At 34.2% G+C, this 22,464-nt stretch overlaps 1 protein-coding gene across 2 annotated transcripts in view; it reads right to left on the bottom strand.

Moving 5' to 3' along the window:
• Positions 1 to 2,537: 2,537 nt before the first annotated feature.
• Positions 2,538 to 22,464, bottom strand: part of LOC111047542 (sorting nexin lst-4) — a 96,235-nt gene continuing 76,308 nt past the window's right edge. For both annotated transcript variants that reach the window (XM_039441566.1, XM_039441567.1), the window contains exons 10-11: positions 8,747 to 8,953; positions 2,538 to 6,871 (exon numbers count right to left, since the gene is read on the bottom strand). In XM_039441566.1, the coding sequence (XP_039297500.1) occupies positions 6,824 to 6,871; positions 8,747 to 8,953 (255 nt within the window). In that variant the 3' untranslated portion in view covers positions 2,538 to 6,823. The remainder of the gene's footprint in view (positions 6,872 to 8,746; positions 8,954 to 22,464) is intronic.

Genomic DNA, 22,464 nt, shown 5'->3' on the forward strand with positions numbered 1-22,464 from the left:
GCCATACGCTAGATTTGGATGCAGTTTTGATGCAATTCTATTTCAAAAAGATTCCATTTTGTTGAACTCAGATTTTTAAGAAAAATAATGCAATTGGTGACCTTGAGTCTGTAAGACCCAATAAAAACGTTGACTGAGAATATATGAAATTTGGAGAGATATAATACATTGAGTCAATCAAGTAGGCTTTTCAGGATGCGCTAAGTTGAAGGTATTGAGGGGTAGATGAGATTGGGAGGAAGCAGGTTGCCACTACAAGAGAACAAAAATTTTCATGGGTCTGGGACCCATGGCCACCAGTTGAGGATTAAAAAAAAGGTTTTATTTAGTTCTAGATGGCGGAGGTGATTTTTTTCTTACTACAAATCTATGCTAAGAGGTTCAGATTAAATAAAGACAGCCCATATTATCATAATTATTATGGTATATTTAAAAAGTTTTCATAATTTCTTCCTAGTTCAACCATAGCGACCATATAACAAGTACAGAAATATTATTTGTTGTTATTGTAGGCGGTTTATCTATTGCTTGATATGATGTTATAACATGTTAAGCTCTCGAATACGAGAGGTGTAAGGTTTCCTTAAAAGGCCTTGTTCACATGGTAGGAGACGTGAAACATGTTCAGTGAACAGTGTTCTTCTTTTATTACTGGAAAATATTGTCATTCACATAATGATCGCGAGCCATAACCGGATTTTGTCACGTCGAGCAGCCCTCGGGGGGAAGAAACCACCTCTCCTGATCGAGATACAATAGGTCGAGTGATGTCGTTCACATGACGATTCTACGTCTAGTGAGTCATCATTCATTGATACAATAGAAAGGATTCAACAGAAGCCATTTGCATAATCTACTTTTGAATCTTTTATCTGACTCTGATATGAGATCTGTAGGAAGTTTATTAAATAATTTTATCCCAATTGTATCATAGCTGTTGGCTGTCTTAGAAAGTCGGTGGTATGGCACATCAATTCTGTCACAGTTTCGTGTATTATAAGAATGAGTATCGAGTCTCAGATTTAAGTTAGAAATGTTCTTTTTAATGTGTAATAAAACTATGTATATGTAAAAATTCACTATTGTCATTATGTTGAGCTCAATAAAAAGGGGTTTGGCATGAGCTAATCTATCGGAACTTGTTAATTCTCTAACCACCCTTTTTTGTAATACCAAGATTTTTTCAATATGACTACTGTTACCCCACAAGAGTATGCCATAGGTAGCAATGCTCTGGAAGAAAGCAAAGTATGCTGACCTAAGGTAATTATCTGGAACATGTGCTTTAAGTTGTTTGATTAAATAAATTACTCTAGATAGCTTGGTACACACATAGTTTATATGAGCCTCCCAAGTCAGGTTTCTGTCAATAAATATACCTAGAAATTTTATATTTTTCGTGTCCTGATCATTCTTATCACAACCATCTCTGAGAGTGAAAAGCATGGATTGAGTTTTGCTTTTATTTAGTGTGAAACCATTGGCTTCGAACCACTCTGCTGCATATTTCAGAGTATTATCAGTTGAAGTTTTAAGATCATGTAAGCTGGAACAATTATTAAAAAAGGTTGTGTCGTCAGCATATAGGATAGAATGACCTTTCAAACCAGAAGGTAGATCATTAATCATTAGCAAAAACAACAATGGTCCCAGAATCGAGCCCTGTGGAACTCCAAATTTTAACAGGGCCAATTTTGATCTTCTATTACCCAAACATACAACTTGCTTACGTCCTACAAGATAGGCTTCAAATAGACTGAGATCTACTCCACATACTCCATAGAAACTCAATTTATTAAGCAGTAGAGAATGGTTCACAGTATCGATATAATTTCATTTATCACTAGCAGGTAACCTGTGCTCCACAAGGGTATATTTAAAAACTTGACAAAACTGAAAACTTGACCTACTGAAATCTTGGAGAATTTAAAATATGTCTATAACCATCCTCGGTGAATTCAGAATCTTTATGCAATATTTCAAGTTAATCAGTTGAGTAGTTCAGATGTGAGTATGCGTCATGCGTGAATTTCCTATCCCTTACTTGTATAAGCCAGTTCTTTCCTTTATTATAGTATAGATTATTGTTTTACTTGGAAGTAGAATGACAACTTTTGTTCTCATAATTTCCTAGTAGCTCAAGCTAGGACAATTTCAGTTTGGTGGCATTAAGGATGTTTTCAAAGATCTTTTGTCATGTTTCTTTGAATCATAAATGTACTAAAATAGGCACGGCAAGATTTGAAAGATCATGAATGCTCTACAATCAGAATACGAACAAATTTGGTAACATTTACAACCGTGAAAGACATTTAATGCATATTGATGAATGCTCTGTAAGATAAAGCTGCACAAAGGCACCTGGGCGAGAGAAAAACTATGTTTTGCATTGCATGTTCTTGAATACAATTCATAAATACTAAGTTTTCATTCATGAAAGACAAGACTTGGAACTTTGACAGTTAAACTCTGTATGATCAATAACAATAATTTGCACATCTGATGATTTCAATACAGGTAAAAATCAAACAACAAAATGGACAAAGAAGTTTTATGAATGAGCACACAAATAAATATACAATACTTGTGAAAAATGATACACTGAATTTATATGAATAAAAAGGCTTCTAAGCATAAATAACATTGAAGCCTTTAAAAATAAAATTAGTATTTGCTTGGAATAAAATACTAAATTTTATCTACTTCGATAATAAAGAAATTAAATAAAGCGATACAATCGCAAACTTCCAAAAACTTGGTGAACAATAAAAAAAAACAAAAAACAGTTATCCTGAGTATTGTATATAAAATGAAAGCGTGAGTTGACATTATTTCTACAAATTGCACATTATATTTTACAGTATCTACTGTATAAAAATTGAAAAATTATACTTCTTATTAATAGCCAATGTGATAATTGTCAAGAGGGCTAAGCAAAATAAAAATATTGTATTTACATCATATTATTCAGTCATGAATTGGTTCAATACTTTTCAATATCATTCGTTCACGGTTCAATATCATGGTTCAACCATCCAGTCATGGTTGTATTTAATATCGGTCATATTAAAACTAAAAATACTTTGATAAAGGAAGAAAGAAAAGTACGAAAAATCTCGTTTAGTAGAAATAGAAGAAAGATTGATCTTCTGATCAATTTTCTTCTGCAAATTCCTGACTCGAACATTACTCCTTGAACCAGTATATAGCAGGTAAATACTTATACTGGTGCTTATTCTCCGCAGACTTAACACTTCGAAAATTACTCCTACAAGTTCGTCTGAAGCTCAACATAACGTAAGGTTTCGAATACCAATGAATATTTTCATCATAAGATATTGAAACAGAAAAGAAACTGTTGATAGCTTATGAAGTTTGTGGTTTGAGGTTAGAATAATTGATTAAAAGAGTAAATGTGATACCACATCACTTGGAGTTAAATGTGAACTCCATTTTTTTTCTTAATAGAATAATAAAACAATTTTAAAAATTACAATAGACGAATGAAATGTATTAGACTGACAATCAAATAAAGTCAATGGAAATAATCCAATCATAATAGTTAATAATAGAAGTTCAGACGATAAGTTTATTACACAGATTACATGAGTAATGGATACCGTACCACCTTTTTAGTATGTAAAGTATGTCAAAAGTTTTCCAAATATGGTTATGTGGTATATATAAGTTAGTAAACCCAGCTGTTACATCAGCTTCACTATCCCTATCATTAATTTTTTTTGATTTTACAGAAACAAACAGTTGAGACAGACAAAAAGCTTACGCATTGCTACAATGGAATGAATTCAGGGAACCTTTGAAAGTAACCAGAAAAGAAAGCTGGTCGTTGTGTTGCATGGAAATTATAATAATTAAAACCCAAGGTATCACACATAAAATTGATGACAAAATTTTGCAAATACTTCGACTATTTATTTCTTCCTCGAAATTTGTTCAAACATTCGTGAATATATTCTTCCCTGACAACTTTCTCATTTTCGGCAAACTTCAACTAGTACTCCTTAGAGTTCGTCTGAAGCTCATCATGATATTTGGGCAACTGTGTTGCCTTCTTCAACTGGTGAGTTGTAGTGGTACGAGCTGTTGATGGTTACGTTGTTGATGTAGCACCACTACAACTCACAGAAGGCAACTCATGTAAAATATACGTATTTCAAGTGTTTTCAATCTGTCTGTGTTGTGTTTTTTTGTATAATATATATCATTATGAAACTCTAGAGTATTTATTGTGTGCTTAATATATATTTAAAAATTCTATATCTCTCAAACGGACCTTACACATTTTTGGGATGAATGAGGACTTGTGTCTGATCCAGCGGATTTCCAATTATTATTGAAAATAATAAATTATAGCTGTTTCAGAAAACAAAGTTTATCATTGGAATAATGATTTCTTTCAATTTTAATTCAGTTTTATGATTTAAAGTTTTGTATTTTCCGTTTTCCCCCCTTTTCCATTAACCCTATCTTCAGACCATTTTTTGTGTAGGTGATATTGTGGTATATCACCACAATATATGATATTGTGGTGATAGGTATATCACCACAATATATCATATTGTGGTGATATTCATATGGAATGAAAAAGACTAAGAAATTGTCAAAAACCACAGATTTATAAATCGATAATTCAATAAATCTGTGGTTTTTGACAATTTCTTAGTCTTTATCATTCAATCTTTAGACCACATAATACCTCATTACTGTATTAATTTCTAAACTCCCATTTAAAAATAATAAAAAATGTTTTCCTTAGTTTATTGTTTAAGTTAACATGTCATTCTATTTATGCATTTTATTATTAATAGGCACTTGCTGTAAAATCTATTTTGGTTTAGCGGGACCGATTTTGTAATGCATTTTATTAATTAAGAAAAATAAAAAATAAGTTTTTTCTATTTCCAATAATTCTATGTAGCAGTATCAGCAATAAAAGATGGTTGTGGGGATTTTAAATCTAAATGGAGTTATCATTGTATCATTGTATGAAAGTATTATATTTTCAATCAATCAATAGGATTAAAAATTATTGTTTTTCTTATACCAAAGTATATGTACATTGATATCATATTACAGTTTATTTCAATATAGTTTTCTGTTTTTTATTATATTGTATCAAAAAACATGTTTTTTCTCAATGTTATGGTAACTGATAAGTTTATTGGCTTTGAAAGTAACCAGAAATGAAAGCTGGTCGTTGTGTTGCATGGAAATTATAATAATTAAAACCCAAGGTATCACACATAAAATTAATGACAAAATTTTGGAAATACTTCGACTATTTATTTCTTCCTCGAAATTTGTTCAAACATTCGTGAATATATACTTCCCTGACAACTTTCTCATTTTCGGCAAACTTCAACTAGTACTCCTTAGAGTTCGTCTGAAGCTCATCATAACGCTTGATAGCTTAAATCTGAGAGACGCGGTTTGACTCAACATAGCTTGCATAGTTCAGTATTTGACATAGCGACTTGTAGCTGCGTTTTTTCTTCTCAGCAAATAAGTCGCTATGACAAATGACGAACGAATTATGCAAGCTCTGTCGAGTCAAGCCCACGTCACTCAAATTCAAGCATCAAATGTTATGATGAGCTTTAAACGAAGTTAAAGAAACACTTGTTGAAGTTCGCTGAAAATAAAAAAGTTGACAGGGAAGAAGACACGATTTTTTGAACAAAATTCAACGAAGAAACAAAGAGTTGTACAAAGGCAAAACTTTTGTCATTAACTCTATGTGAGATAACCTTAATTTTAATTGTACCTAATACTTTTAATTATTATACATTTCATGCAAAACCACAACCAGCTTTCTTTTCTGGTTACATTCTCAGGTTGATAAGGTATTAACAGTATTGTTTCTTTACACCTTCAATCTAGTTTATGATGATGATATTAATTGCCTTTTCGAAACCTGTAGTTAATTTTTCGTTTGCATTTTAACGTTTAATTGACAAACTTTTTCTTAGCAATGTTAATTTTGTCTAAATCACGACTTCATTAAGTCTGACTTTGTCGCCTGAGAATTGGGATGGCCACTAATCAAACAAAACAATTCAGTCAGTACCTCAGCAGTGAAGACTGCTGACTTATCATCTCCCGTATGAGTTTACTATCTACGTCCTCCGCTGGTCTTGACTATCGCGTCATCGATCTCTTCAATATGAAGACAATAATTATAAATATTCATTTAGTTTCAGTGTTTTTAAATTCAAATTAAGCAAAAAATTAAATTCAAGTAATTCAGTTGAAAATTATAAAAAAATTTATTAAATTGAATATTAAAATTATTACTACATAATCAAATAAATTTATTAAGAAATAATTTATTTAAATTCAAATATTTTTAGTTATGGAATTCTTATGTTAATGTTTTGTGAGGAGGTTAATGACGATGAGCCAAGACCAGCGGCTTACAACAGACATAGAAAAGCGTTGGGTGCCATCACCTGAAATATCGTGAGGTATGATGAGAAAAATCAAGTTTGTAACTACTGTCAGTTACTGGAATGTACTTGAAAAAACTTGATGTTTTTTGAATGATTTGGCGTTACCAGTTGAATATTAGTTTCAGCGGTGGCGACAAGTAACAAAAAACAAAAACTTTAGATGTAACTTCACATGTTTCACAATCCTAATAGTAGAATTACAATGTAGAGTCTGATGAATCACACTTTCGAGAAAGAGTAGAATTTAGCTTGAACGGTGTTTATTTATTTCAGCCGTAAAGATGTTTTTCTTCATTAGATGTGCATTAATTCCCACGGAATCTATCTTCTGTTGTGGATGATTTGGAAGTTTTTCAATCATCACCAAATTCAGCCAATGAGTGACCCAACATGTCTACAATCTGAAAACCGAATTTAAATAAATAACAAACATTCTCAAAAATTATTTTCCAAAAGCCTACAATAATTAACTAACATAATTTCAGTCAATCATTTTCACTTTTACTTCAGATATAGGATATTAAAATGTGATATTCCAAAAGTTTGAATGCTAATAAGTTATCATTATTGCATCATTACATGAGAATCCAAATTAGTATGATACTACTATGGAGACTTCTTCAATTGTAAATATAGAATGTTGTGAATAACTGTTGTAAATATTGGCAGAATCAGAAGTCTTCAGAGTAGTTAATATCATATACAAACAGTATTAAAATTTGGATTTTAGTTTAATAATTAAAATACATAAGATAAATGTACTGTAGTTTAGGTTGTTTATATTGTAAACACGAAACATAATAGATAAGGTGGAGAAAGTACACAGTATAGGCTTCAGGAAATAATTTGTGAAACTTTTTCACACGGTAAGATCATCTGGTTTGTTTGAAACTGTAAAATTCACGTAGTTTCCAAGATAAGCCCATACAATGCACGCCATGGTGCAGTTGAACAAAGATTCAAAACGAAGCTTAACCAACCCACACCAAACCAAACCTAACACCAGCCCTTATAGTGCATCACAGCCGATAGATACACACGGTAATAATGACAAAATAAAGATAAAATATATATTATAATTCTAGATGTTTATAACATGAATAAGCATTTGTAAAGAAGCCGGATATGAGCGCAAGGTCGAAGAGTTGCAAAGATGGAAAGAAAGTATCTAAAATAAAATAGTATCGACATAATGTACATATCGTATGGTAGTACAATTTACAAAGAACAAGTTACAGAAAAGAGGAAAGAAGAAATTGAGGAAGCTTTATAATTATGGGAGAAATATGAGGTTTTCATTTGTTTGATGAATAATTCAGTCCGTTAAAACTATTGATGGACATCAAAACAGTGTTTCTCAGTAATATTATAAATTTATGGAGTAAATTTAAATCGGGCGATTATAATTTGAAAACTGAGTAGTGGATGAAATAGTTATTTGTATATCTAGAGTGAAAAGTACTGTTTTTTCTCCCTGAGGAAAAAGTTTGAAGCCCGAGGCGAAGCCGAGGGCAACAATTTTCCTGGGGGAGAAAAAACATTTTTCACTCATGATATACACAACATTTTTCCTCCACCTACATTTTTATAAAAACTTCAAATAGAATAATTTTTAAAAACGTACGTGACCAAACAATGTGTTACAACATAATCTAAAAAGTAAACAGAAACAGGTGGCTTGTAATCACAGTTCTCCGCCGACAGCGCTATCTGTCGGCAAAAGTTGTAACAAACAATGGCCGCCACAACTACAGCTATGATGAAGTTCCCGTTTCAAATTTGATTAGTTAATGAGGAATATTCGTTAGCTGGTATTATGAATAACATGGAATAAAAAAATGTTTTACATTTTTTTAGTACCGTATAGTGAGTGATATGAAGTTTGTCATAATTTTAGCATACAGACATAAATTTCATATATTGATCAAATGTCTGGTTGAGGTATTGAATTTAGTTAGTTTAATGACTACTCTATATGCTTCCTCATCTGAGCTTAGACCTTCTAACCTATTACAATGTAAGTTTTTAAAATAGAGATGCTTCCTATGTTATTTAAATGGATTCACTTTTCCTCCCTAGGGAGTTTTTATGTTTTTTACAACCGAGAGCGAAAAAGTGACACTTTAGTATTATCATTCAGGGAGTGAAGTAAGTACTTTAGACAGTAGGTGGAGGAAAAAAATCTTTCCATAGAATTTCAACACATTTGTTTCAGTTACTGTACTACCAATACAATTAGGGGTTGTCAAGGAAGAGGAAAAAATCCAATTAATTACCTTTTGGTAGAACAGCATCTGCTCTTTCAAAAAGCTTTTCATTGCTTTCTTGACCTGCGTGTTTCGCTCTGAGTGAAAGTGATTGATTTCCGCCATTAAGGCATACGACACAACATCAGTCCTCCTTCTAACTTCTTGCAGCTGTGAAGCTTCCATTTTGTGTTCGAACGTTAGTTTCTCACAATCTCTACGTTTTTGGATAACTCCCTGCAAACAAAGTTATTATGTAAAGCATTGAATTATTAAAATGAACATATTTGATTGAAATGAAAACAAAAAACCGGAAATGAAATAATGGAGATGAAAATCGTAGTTGTATGAACTACTAAAGCTTAACTATGAAGCATCACAACTATACTCTTAGTTGATGTTCATGATGAACTCAATCAACATTAATGAAAACAACCAAATATCCCATGTAAACACTTTTTCAAAAATCGGTATGATCCAAATGGTGTAAAACTTGTTTACGATGAACTAGAGAAATCTCAAGCTGCAATTACGTTCTTGTTTTTTGGTATGGAGATACATGCACTATTGAATTATAGATCCTTTGAAACCACCCTAGTAAAACTAATGTCATAAACTTCAGAACTTGATTGATGAGACTACTGATTTAAATTGTTTTGCTGAATGTTGCTCACACTAGTATTCACTCCAGTATCGACTAGGCAGTCGTAGTGAACGGTTGTTTTCTTCAATGCTCCGTATCTGACCGTTTCTTATCTATAGACTGAAACGCTTGACTCGCTGAAAGTTGTTGAATAGGAAATTTTATAGGTTATATTGTTTGAGCATTGAATTTCTTCTCAGTTGATTAAATAAACTAAATTTGAATTAATTTCATAATTTATTACTATTACTATGTCTACATGTGAAAAGTGTTTGTTACCAGTCAAGAGAAGTGACAAGAATAAGGGAGTTTTGCTTCAGTGCTCTCGATGTCAGACTGATTTCCATAGTAAGTGTTTAAATTTTGAAGACTCTGAAGTTGAAGTTTTGTTGTCGAAGTCATGGTCGTGTGATACGTGTATTGCTAATGTGAGACTACAACGTTCTCAATCGGACTCAACTCCAGTTAAACCGATTCATACAATGAACCCGACTTCGGAAGTGATCGACATGAGTAACTTTGTTTTGCTGTTTGAAAAGTTCAAGGAGGACATTTTAAATTCTCATAAAGAGTTGGAGAGGAAACTGGATGAAAATATCGCTAGCAACAATCTACTCCATGAGACAATTAAGCTGCAGCAGGAGTCCATTGATTCGTTGAAGAAGGAAAACGCGGAATTGAAAGCGGCTCACATCAAAATGTTGGCGTTGCTTGACGAACATGAACAGTACTCTCGTCGAAATACCGTTGAAATTCATGGTATTCCGGAAAGTGTCGATGAAGATGTCGTTCAAATTGCTACCTCGCTGGGTCGTGCATTGGACATTAATTTGAACAGTGAAGCAATTGACTGCGCTCATAGGCTGGGAAAACCGAGAGGCGACCGCCCCCCTGCAATACTTGTCAAATTCAAAATTAGACTCAAATTAATTTGGTACGGTTTTCTTGGTTTCTAATAGCATAAGTTACTTGTTATGTGCGTTACTCTTTTTTCTTATCATGTCTGCCTCCATTTTCACCCATATAGTATTCTGATAAGTTCACAAACTCAATGAATAATACCGGATTTATATTCTAACTTACATGCTAGTTTGTGCCCAATAAAGTTACTATATGGTAACAAATATGGTAATTAGCAAATTATTTAAAGCCTGGTAAATTGATTAATAATTTATTTAAGTTATTTGAGACCTTGTAAATTATTTACCAGAAAATTAATAATTTATTTAAGTTGTTTTAAACCTGGTAAATTATTATAAACCTGGTAACAAGTATTTGAATAGCAACATAAATAATATATACATCTACATGGAATATATAAATAATCATATTGTATTAAAATAATAGCCTAACAATATTGATAATTGCGAAAGGTTTATAAATAATCTGTATCATACACGGTATAGTTTGTGTTCAATAAAGGTACGATACCTGGTAACAAAGGTTTAAATTGTAACATAAATAATATATACAGTACATCGACTCGGAATATATAAATAATTTTATTGCAATTTAAATAATAGTCGAACATATTGATATTGCAAAATATTTATAAATATTATATTGATATGTACCATAATACGTAGGACAGATATGTCAGTTGTAACCATGGTTTTAATCTATTGTTCAAGTTTTTGTTATCTTCTCATCGAAAACTTTGTACTACGGTGTGTTTATGTGATTATAGTTATTTTGATGATCAATTATCTTTAATAATATTCTGAAAACTTTTGTCCTGGAATTGTTATTGTACTGTATTGATCTTTAATTTTATTTTAAAAAATAAAGTCTCAGTATTCATACTGTTGGTCAGTGAGTTATTCCGCTACAGCTAAACTGTGCTGAATATAAAACATGATTCATATTATAATTCACATTATAATAATTATGTATTGAAAGAAGAATGATTCCTATAATATATAGTTTCTCTAGTATTAAAATTTATTGTTTTATTATTACAAGTCTCTAATATAGAATATTCTACACATAAAATGAGAATATTATGAAGAGCTACGCAAATGAATGCTCTTTCACAGTACCAGTACCATTCAATTTCTGGCTCTTAGTTTTCAACTGTAGAGAAACTGAACACATAAATAATTTCATTCTTATCTCAATTCCGTTCAACTTGCTGGCAGGTTGTTATCACTTTTGGCAGGTTGTTATTCTTTTTGAATCAATGATGCCTTGAATCTTATCTCTGAATAACTTCTGAATCTTATTGATTATGTTGATCCTTTGAATTATTCCTAATTTTGTTTTAGTGTTGTCGTTTATTTTTTTCTAGCAAATCGATCTCATTCTAATGAGAAATTGTAGCCTATAGGTTTTCCTATATTTTCTATGAGTCTACTCTATGAGTCTTTCAGTCTTATACGGTCGGGCAAGAATTATATATATTTTTTATCTTTAATTCTTATTTTTCTTCTCATTACTTTTTCTTTTATTTTTCCCCCTTCTCCCTTTCTCTTATTGCAAATAATTATATGGATAGTGATTTTGAATGTATATATTTATCCTCAATTGAGGACTTTAATTATCACTTTAAAAATAATGAGAGTATAACTTTTTTTCACATGAATATTAAAAGCATCAATAGAAATTTTGATGAATTTCTGTTATATCTGAATAATTTGGATACTAAACCGGATTTTATCATATTGTCTGAAGCATGGATCCAACCAGATGTGAATATTGATTTATATAGCATTGAAGGCTACACTACTTTATTCTCATGTAATGATAACAGATGTGGTGGTGTTGTCCTTTATCACAAGGAGGAATTTTTATGCTGCACAGTGACTAGTGAAATTAATGGAGCCGATTCCATTGTCATTGATTGCGTGTGTGGTGGTTCTTGTTTCACATTGGTAGGGATATATAGGTGGCATGGAGTTCCTGTCGATTGTTTTCTTACTGATTTCTGTGGTTTGTTCGGAGGCTTGCAGAGCTCTATTGTAGTATGTTTAGGTGATTTCAATATTAATGTCAATAAATCTGATCGAATTAGTGACCAATACTTTGAGATAATATCTTCATGTGGTTTTGAAAATGTAATTGATATTGACACACGTGTGACTGACACCACTTCAACATGTATTGATCACATACTGGTTAGAGGTCTAGCTCTATCTCTTGCACGCTCTGCTGTTGTCGAGGTCTCTATAACTGATCACAGAGCTGTATGTATATCCATGCATGCTGATAGGTCTCGATCTGAGGCGGTTTCACAGGAATTTCAGGAAATTAATTATGAAGAACTTACTCGTTTACTCAGTGAAGAGGATTGGTCTACTGTGTACAGAGCTGGAAACGCTGATCAGGCTTACAATTGTTTTTGTAATATTTTGAATTTGTCCATTCAGTCAACTACATCCACTAAGCTTAGGCAAAATAACCATAGACAGAGATTGTTAAAACCTTGGATGAGCAGTGGACTTTGTGAAGCGATTGTATCAAGAGACAAGTTATACAAAAGATCTATGAATGAGCCTGACAATCGTAGGTTGAAGCTCGAATTTGTAACTTTGAGAAACAAAATAAAAAAGTGGATCAAGAAATCAAAAGAAAGATACTACTATGGTCGATTCCAGATGGTTAGAGAAAATTCCAAAAAACAGTGGAAATTGATTAATGAATTGATTGGAAGAGGTACAAAGATAAGCAAATTCAATTTGAAAACTGAAAATGGGATTGTTAGTGAGGATTCAAAAGTGGCTGATATGTTTAATGAATATTTTGTTTCCGCACCCAAGTCAGCTGTTCCTCCTCCTTTTCCTTCAATAGCTTTACATGACTATCACAATTCTTTCAGAGAGCCACGTTGTGAGAGATCGAAGAAGTACCTGCGTTGCTTACTGCATAGAATTTTCAGTTTGAAAAATATGTGTCCAACATTTGTTTTGAGAGATCTTTACTTTGCTCTTGCTCAATCTCGCCTTTCTTATGGGCTGGTCTGTTAGGGAAGTACTTATATAACTCACTTAAGGCCAGTAATGTCTGCAAAAGTCTCTAGTTAGAGCAATTGCTAATCAAGAGAGTTTTGATTTTCTATCGTCATGCCAGGTTATGAAAATCATGCCTCTGAGGCACCTGTACGTCTTCAAGGTCCTGTCTGAATTCTATTGGTCTAGTGGAAATCAAGGGGCAACTTTGGAACATGAAACTGGAATAATGAGAACAAGGTTCACTGATAGGTTCCCAATCCCTAGACCCAATAGCACTTTCTTTCAAAAATCTTTTTGTTTTTTGCAAGGCAGGTTTTTCAATCATGTGCCACAGGATATAGTTTATGCTAATTATCCTCTTCCTGTTTTCAAGAGAAAAATAAAAAAGGTAATTTTTGCTCTCAATATCGATGTCATTGAAAGCTGGTATCATATTCAGAGATAAGATTATTCATTTATGTGAAAAACCCTTCATAAAATATTTTAAAATTAGCATGTAAGTCATATTGAGTTATCATGCCTTTTAGTATGTATTCAGTGAGGTTGCCTGCTAATGTTCTACTGTTGTAGAAATTCAATAGGTCTAATCATTTTGAATATCCTCAAATTTTTCAATTTTTAATTGCGTAGCTCCATCTCATTTTATACTTTTTTGTAGCCTATACAGTATATTTACAAAATGTTTCATCTTAGCCTAGTATAATTAGTTATGCTCTCGTTTCATATATTATTTGCTTCTTATATTCTTTTTATTTTTGTCAATATTCTAATATTCATTATATTGTTGTTGATATGATACTCCTGTGCGCGGACGGAAAATTTATTTTCTTTGCGCTCAGTAAATTTGCCATAATTATTATGATTTAGTTTTAAACTTTTATTGTATTATTGTTTTATTTACAATCAATATTGTGTTTCCAACAGTATGTCTGTATTTGTTTTTATGGCAAATAAAGTATATTCTATTCTATTCTATTCTCCAATGTAGGTAGTGGAATGTGATAACTTTATCAAAAAGTCATGAACTTGGCGGTATTATCTTTGGACCCAAGACTGTTCCGGCATTAATCTATCACAGGTTGATACCGTCTTATCTGAGTCTATGCTACTGCAGTCCGCAACTAATATAATTGCATGATGTATTCAATATTCATTTATAAATTCGAGATTGAGAATATTGAAGAAATAAAAGTACTAGAGAATAAGACTGTATTAAAATGGAGGACCAGAGGAAGGGATGAGGATACCACAAAACGCGATGCGAGGATAAAAATAATGAAATTTATAAATGAATCTAAATACCTTGATATTGTTCCTTTTCACCATATGTAGTTGAAGCGTTGGTTCGTTGGTGTGGCCGCACGTAGCGTCGATGATTAATGTCTTGAAGCACTTTTAGGTATTTCACTATTTGCGGTAAAAGGTCGGAAATGAGGTGGAACAATATTGCGGGAAGGATTGAGGTATGAGTTACGGTTTGTCACGGCCGGTATAATAATTTATCACAATAAGAATTAAATGAGGTTTTCCACAATACTGGTAATAATAAGAGGTTATAACGAAAGCGGTTTAAACGAGAGCGGTTTAGAAGTTTCTCCTGACGGTCACTTGCTACGAATGCAAAAAACAGTGACGCTTCCACTGAACGCATGCGCTAGATTACAAAGCGTAACTGCGCAACCACAAGTAACTAACTGAGGGCTGGCGGCAAATTACAAATTAGCTTAGGACTCTCAAGCTATAATAAAATGATAATACTAAATACGAAACATAGCGGGGGCCTTGAATCCTCCTAAGATTCAACAATAACAAAATAATACTACAACTGGAGAATAATAATAGAGTTCATGATACTAATTTACAGGTATGCCAAACTTGGCATTAAAATCGCTCGAAGTTCGAGGGTAGCGGAAACACTTTGTGTGATGGACGAGTCAGAGTTCCTTGTTGAGTCTTCAAGTGAACCACTCGTACAACTCCATCCTTTCCTGGATAGACATCAATAAAGCGGGCTAGTGGCCATGTGAGAGGTGGAGTAGGTTGATGAACCATAACAAGATCTCCAACCTGTAGATTCCGATTAGACTTGTTCCATTTGGTTTTCTGTTGAAGGATGTGGATGTATTCCAAAGGCCATCTCTTCCAGATGTGTTGATGGAGTGCTTCAATAAGTTTCCAGTGTTTGAGGGGATTGAGGTTGACATCTTAATAATCTTCTTCAGGAATGGCAACCAATGGTGATCCAGTCAAGAAATGACCTGGTGTTAGGGCGGATATATCAGTTGGATCATTTGACAGAGGAGTAAGAGGTCGAGAATTTAGTATTGCCTCTATTTGAGTGATGAGCGTAGTGAATTCAACAAGTTTCAGTATTTGTTCACCAATGACACGGCGGAGGTGGTGTTTGATACTCTTGATGGCTGCTTCCCAGAGGCCACCCTGATGAGGAGCGGCAGGTGGGTTGAAGTGGAAAACGATGCCTTGATGAGCAGCAAACTCAGAAAGTAGGATTCGTTTTGACTTGAGAAGAGCCTGGAAAATATTGTTAGCACCAACAAAATTTGTCCCACAGTCAGAATAGAGATTTTTACAGAGGCCACGCCGAGAAACAAATCTCTTCAAAGCAGCAATGGATGCTTCAGAGGACAAGTCAGTTACTACTTCAATGTGGATTGCTTTCGTCACCATGCATACAAAAGCACAGATGTAGGCCTTGGTGATAGAAGTGGAGCGTAGATTATACACCTTGATGTTAAATGGACCACCGTAATCAATTCCAGTATTGCGGAAAGGATGAGAGGGTGTCACTCGAGGCTGAGGTAGTTGTCCCATTGGTGGAATGTCATGGCGAGGTTTATGTCGAAAACAGACATGACATTTGAAAATTCGAGAGCGGATTATACTGCGTGCAGAGAGGATCCAGACATGTTGTGCAAGGAGAGATTGAGTTAATTGAGCTCCAGAGTGTAGATATTGTTTGTAGTAGGAATCAATCAGGAGGTTGACCACATGATGACGTTTTGGAAGGATGACAGGATGTTGAAGATCCACTGATAGATGAGATTGATTTAAGCGACCTCCAACTCGCAGGAGACCATCATCATTGACAAATGGAGAAAGGCGGCGAAGTGAGGTTGATACTGTTGAAGATTTTTCCTTTTTGAGCATGTCAATGTCTTGTCGAAATCCTGAGTCTTGAACTTGCTTGAAAATTGCACATTTTGCGTCAGTCAATTCCTGGGAGGTGAGAGATCCAAGCCTTTTCTGTGGATGACTAGTATTATAAATCAAGCGTAGGATGTAGACCATAACTGCTGAAGTTGGCTGAATGAAGAGAATTTGTGGAGTAGATCCCATTCTTGAGGCGCAGTAGCAATAAGAGTGACGGGCGATAGAGGTTTGCTTTCATCAGTCTCAGCCAGTTCCACAGGAGTGAATGCAGGAATTGGCCAGAGGTCAGGAGGTTCCTGTAGCCAGGATGGGCCTGTCCACCACAAGTTGTGAGAAGGTAATTCAGCAGGAAGTATTCCACGTGAGGTACAATCGGCAGGGTTCTGTTCACCAGAAATATGTCTCCAGCTGTCAGAGGGTACCAGTTCTTGCGTTTGAGCAACACGGTTTGCCACAAAAGTTTTGAGCCGATGAGGAGGAGTCTGCAGCCAAGTCAAGGTTACAGCAGAATCACACCATAATGTGATAGAAGAGAGCTCTAGTTTTTTATGAAAGGTTGAGATGACATATGAGGTCAACTGAGCAAGTAAGTGAGCAGCACACAATTCTAAACGTGGTAGAGTGAGTTTTTTCAAAGGGGCTACTCGAGTTTTAGAAACAAGTAACTGAACACTGGCAGAAGTATCATTCTGTGATGATCTGAGGTATATCACTGCAGCAAATCCACGTTCAGAAGCATCAGCAAAGCCATGTAATTCAGTATTGCTAGACTGAAATGATTTTAGAGCTCGTGGTATTGAAATGTCTTGGAGTGTGGCTGAGGTGTCAACGAAATCTCGCCACATTGCCAGCAATTCAGGAGGCAAATGTTGATCCCAATCTAGACCCTTGGTCCAGAGTAGTTGCATGAAGCATTTAGCCCACAATACCACTGGAGAGAGAAAGCCACAGGGGTCATAGATCTTGGCAATCACGCTGAATACCGTGCGTTTAGTTGTAGCATCATGAGGTAGGTTGAGGTTATATGTAGAACAATCATTTGATGCTGACCACTGGATGCCCAGGATTGTGAAGTGAGGTTGTTGATGATCATCTTGAAGAAATGCAGGAGTCTCAAGGTGACCATCAGGCAGGCTGGAAAGAGTTGAGTTGGAATTTGAAGTCCATTTTCGTAGTTCAAATCCACCATGTTTGAGGAGTGAGATCAGTTGTTGTTGTAGTCTTGAAGCCTCTTCGTCAGAGTCTGCACCGGCAATGACATCATCAACAAAGGTTTGAGAGCGCAGAATTTCAGCAGCTTCTGGATAGGAGTCACCTTCCTCAGTGGCAAGTTGGTGAAGAGTTCTAATAGCAAGATACGGAGAGCAGCTCATCCCATATGTTACTGTAGTCAACTTGAAGACTGAAGCAGATTGAGTAGGATCAGTATGACATAGAATCAACTGATAGCACTGATCATCAGGATGAACTTTGATCTGCCTGTACATTTGGCGTATATCACAAGAGAAAACAATCTTGTGTAGTCGGAAGATAAGCAACAAATCACAAATGTTGGTCTGCATTTTCCTTCCAGTAAGCAGAATCTGGTTTAAGGAAATACCAGTTGTGGTTTTGGCACTGGCATCAAATACAGTATGTAGGCGAGTAGTACTACTGGATTCTTTGAGAACTCCATGATGAGGTAGAAAATAATGTGTAGTAGGTAGATTCGGTTAGTCAATTCCATATGACCTAATGTCAGATACTCTGACATGAAATCAGCTTATAAAGACTGAAAGTGTGGTTGAGCCTTGAATTTTCTCTCTATTGACTTCAATCTGTGTTCAGCAGTGGCTATAGACTGACCCAAAGGAGGGTGTTGGGCCTTGAATGACAGTCTGACACAAAATCGTCCAGATTCATCACGGGAATAGGTTGAGAGGAAATGTTCATCGCATAGACGTTCTTCTTCAGATTTTTTAGAAGCCATTGGAGGTTCTTCTTGTTCCCAAAAGCGTTGAAGAGAGTTGTGCAAATCCAAATTATTGACAGCCAAGAGTGTGGTTGATGGTTGTAGAGCAAGGGAAGAATCAACTTGAGGTTTAGCTGGAGTTTCACCCATAACTATAAAACCAAAATGAGTCCCAATTAAACTTGGCAGACCAGGACCAAGGTGATGAACGATTTGGTTGAGCAGAAGAGGATAGACTGAAGCACCAAGAAGAATATCTATGCCTCCAGCTAGATGAAACGTGGGATCAGCCAGAAGATATGGTCGTACTTTCTGTAAGACCTCAGGAGCAATTTCCGTGCGGGGTAGGATTTACAAAAAATTTATCAATTATCTCTTGATTGGATGAAATAATATTGCCACTCAGAGTTGAGAAAATCCAATAACACTGTGGTTACTCTTAATGCGAGGTGCACACAATAATTGTGCAGCATTTTCAGTAAGAAAACATGATTGACTACCAGAGTCAGCAAGTGCGCGGAAAACGTGGCTGTTTCCATGAGGAGAGGTAATTTTAACAAGCAAGGTTCCAAGTAGTACTGTAGAGGTTGAATGATGAGGGCGCTGATGAGTATCAGTAGTGGTCAGTACAACAGGAGGAGGTGTCATGTTGATTTGAGGTTGAGCTGAGGTAATCTCCATGACTGCTTGATTTGAGAGGTGTCGTGTTGTTAGTTGAATGGTTATTTTCAAAATGTAGTAGAGTATGGTGTATTTTATGACAGGTGAAGCAGTTAGCTTTAGACTTAAATTTTTCGAGAGTGTGGTTTCCTAAACAGGAAATGCTTCGTTTGTTTTCTTTGACAATCTGAAAGCGTGCCTTGGGTGCATTATTTTTGAAAGCCGGACATGAATAAATTTTATGATCATTGTTTTGGCAAACAAAACATTCAAATGGTTTTGTTTCATGTTTGATTTCATCATTATAAGTCATCAATGTGACCTTGTTAGTACGAAAATTTCTATTTATTTTAGGAGAGTATTCATTTTCTGATGCTGAAGTAGACAATGAAACGGTTTTAGGTGCAGAAGTGGAGTGAAGATTTGAATTTTCAATTTCATTGCACTCTTGAGTTAAAAATGTAATTATTTCTTTTGCTTCTGCAATAGCGGTCTCACTAGTTTTGTTCAAAGAACGAAAATGCTCAAACTTTTTTCTGAGGTTGTTATCCATTTTTCGCATTATAAGAGCACATAGCAAAGGATTATTAGCGGTTATATCAATTTTTAATCCCTTTAATGCTTGAGTATTCTCATGTAGGAGTTGAGAAATTTCCTCATTTGAGACGGTTGATGAGTGATATTAGATAAATCTAGAATTTTGTTGAGGCGAAGTGATATCAATCGTCGAGGTGAATTATAACGTTCCTGAAGCAAATCATAAGCTACCTGATAATTACTATCAGTTATTGGTAGTGATTTTATGAAATCAAGCGGTTCTCCTGAGATAGAGCCCAACAGATATTGAAGTTTGATTACACCTGATAGCGTAGGATTTGAGTGAATACTCGAATTAAATAAATTAATAAATGATGTCCAATCGAGAGGGTCGCCAGAGAAATGTTTCAAGTCAAGCTTAGGTAAGCGAACGGCCTGTTCATGTTCAGATTTTGACTTTGACAATTTCATTTCTATGTTTTTTAATGTGAGGTTGATACAATCAATCATCTCATCTGCGCTGTTTATTGGTGAGTAATTAGGTGTGAACTTGTCATCTACCTCTAATTGCAATTTGTGATGGACATCCATTGACTCAGATAAATCTGATCTTAATATGTTCAAAGATTTAGAACGAGCTAGCAATTTCTGATAAATCTCCTTATCAGAGATCTTTTTTGACATATCATATGATATCTGAATTTGTTCAAATGCATTGTTCTTTTTGGCAGTGACTACTGCTAGAGATTTAGCCATGATGACTAGTAACTTGATAACAATAAGGTTTTATCACAATTCAAATTGACAATAATAACTTGAGGTACAATTGAGATTGCAAGACTAGCCATAAGAAGCTAAGAGAATTACTATAAAACAATGCAATTATTGGAATTGAGGTTTTTTAAAAGTACAATTTGAAAGAAAAGTTGGCTTATATGAGGCATAAGAGGAAATAAGTCGAATAATATTCAAAATAAATATTTAGTTAATAATGCGGTTTTACAATAGAAATTAATAGACTGAGAATTCAATTAAAGTAAGCCATTATTTGAATTGAAGTAACTGCAGTTACAGTACAAGTTGTATAGATATATAATGTAGTCATTAAGCATGACAAGGTATGATGAAAATATACCGAATAGTATTTCAAGTTAGAAATAAGTAATTGAGTTTTACAATTACAAATCAATATAGTTATATAAGTTCACTAAATAACAATGAGTATTTACTACAATAAGTAATTTGCCACAAGTCATCAACTTATTTTCGATTGAATAGCAAAAGGCAGTAGAGGTTCAAGTTCAAAATGAACATGTTGAGAGGGAGAAAATAATTATAGTCGAGAGAGATAACAGAATTGTTCCGTTACAATTCGCGATAAGCGCCAAGCAGTAAAACAATGGGTTGATTGTACTGACACAGTAGCAGTAAATCGAAGCCAAGTTGAGTAACAAACAAATCTTGACTTGCGCAATAATGATATTCAGAAATCGTGTTTGAACGTTGGAACAAACTGAATGGACATAAAATTTCCAATAAAATAAAAAAATTGATTCACAAATTTGGCCCGGTAAACCAATTGTTCGGGATTGAGGATATTGAAGAAATAAAAGGAGTAGAGAATAAGACTGTATTAAAATGGAGGACCAGAGGAAGGGGTGAGGATACCACAAAATGCGATGCGAGGATGAAAATAATGAAATTTATAAATGAATCTAAATACCTTGATATTGTTCCTTTTCACCATATGTAGTTGAAGCGTTGGTTCGTTGGTGTGGCCGCACGTAGCGTCGATGATTAATGTCTTGAAGCACTTTTAGGTATTTCACTATTTGCGGTAAAAGGTCGGAAATGAGGTGGAACAATATTGCGGGAAGGATTGAGGTATGAGTTACGGTTTGTCACGGCCGGTATAATAATTTACCGCATTTAATAATATACTATAATATATACTATTTATATAATAATATACAGCATTTGGGCAAAGATCACTAGGATATTTAGGGCCTACAATATCTAATAGAATACCATTAGAAATCAAAGGAGAGGAAAATTTCAATAGCTTCAAAAGAAAAATTAGACATTGGTTATTCAGTATTGGGATACAAAGTAGTGAGGAACTAATAGTAAGTAGGATTTAGATTTAAGTAGTATTCTTTTTAAATAAGGTAATTTATAGGTAGAAAATAGTACCTCGGTTTAGTATCTTTGTACTAGGTGATGCTTAGGGTAATAGATATAGTTTTAGATTTTTTGGAATTTTTGTATTATCTGTTGTAGCATAAATTAGTATTAATTTGATGATAACCTCGACACATATATTATATAGTGAGGTATCATTTTCTAAACTCTGAATATTGTTATATTAAAAAATATGTAATATAATGTAATGTATGTTGAATTTATAAATTATTTATCATAATAAGAATTAAATGAGGTTTTCCACAATACTGGTAATAATAAGAGGTTATAACGAAAGCGGTTTAAACGAGGGCGGTTTAGAAGTTTCTCCTGACGGTCACTTGCTACGAATGCAAAAAACAGGGAAGCTTCCACTGAACGCATGCGCTAGATTACAAAGCGTAACTGCGCAACCACAAGTAACTAACTGAGGGTTGGCGGCAAATTACAAATTAGCTTAGGACTCTCAAGCTACAATAAAATGATAATACTAAATACGAAACAGATTATATTATTTATTAACCTTAAAATTGTGAAACTAAGCAGACTGTTAAGTTCACATTTGAAAGATTTGATCATACTGTAGTGGAGAAATTATTTTGAATGAGACTGAATTTCTGGCGAGAACTTTTCTTTTTTGAATTCAATATGATGACAA

This window comes from Nilaparvata lugens, chromosome X (genome assembly GCF_014356525.2).
Source record: "Nilaparvata lugens isolate BPH chromosome X, ASM1435652v1, whole genome shotgun sequence".
Lineage (NCBI taxonomy): Eukaryota > Metazoa > Arthropoda > Insecta > Hemiptera > Delphacidae > Nilaparvata > Nilaparvata lugens.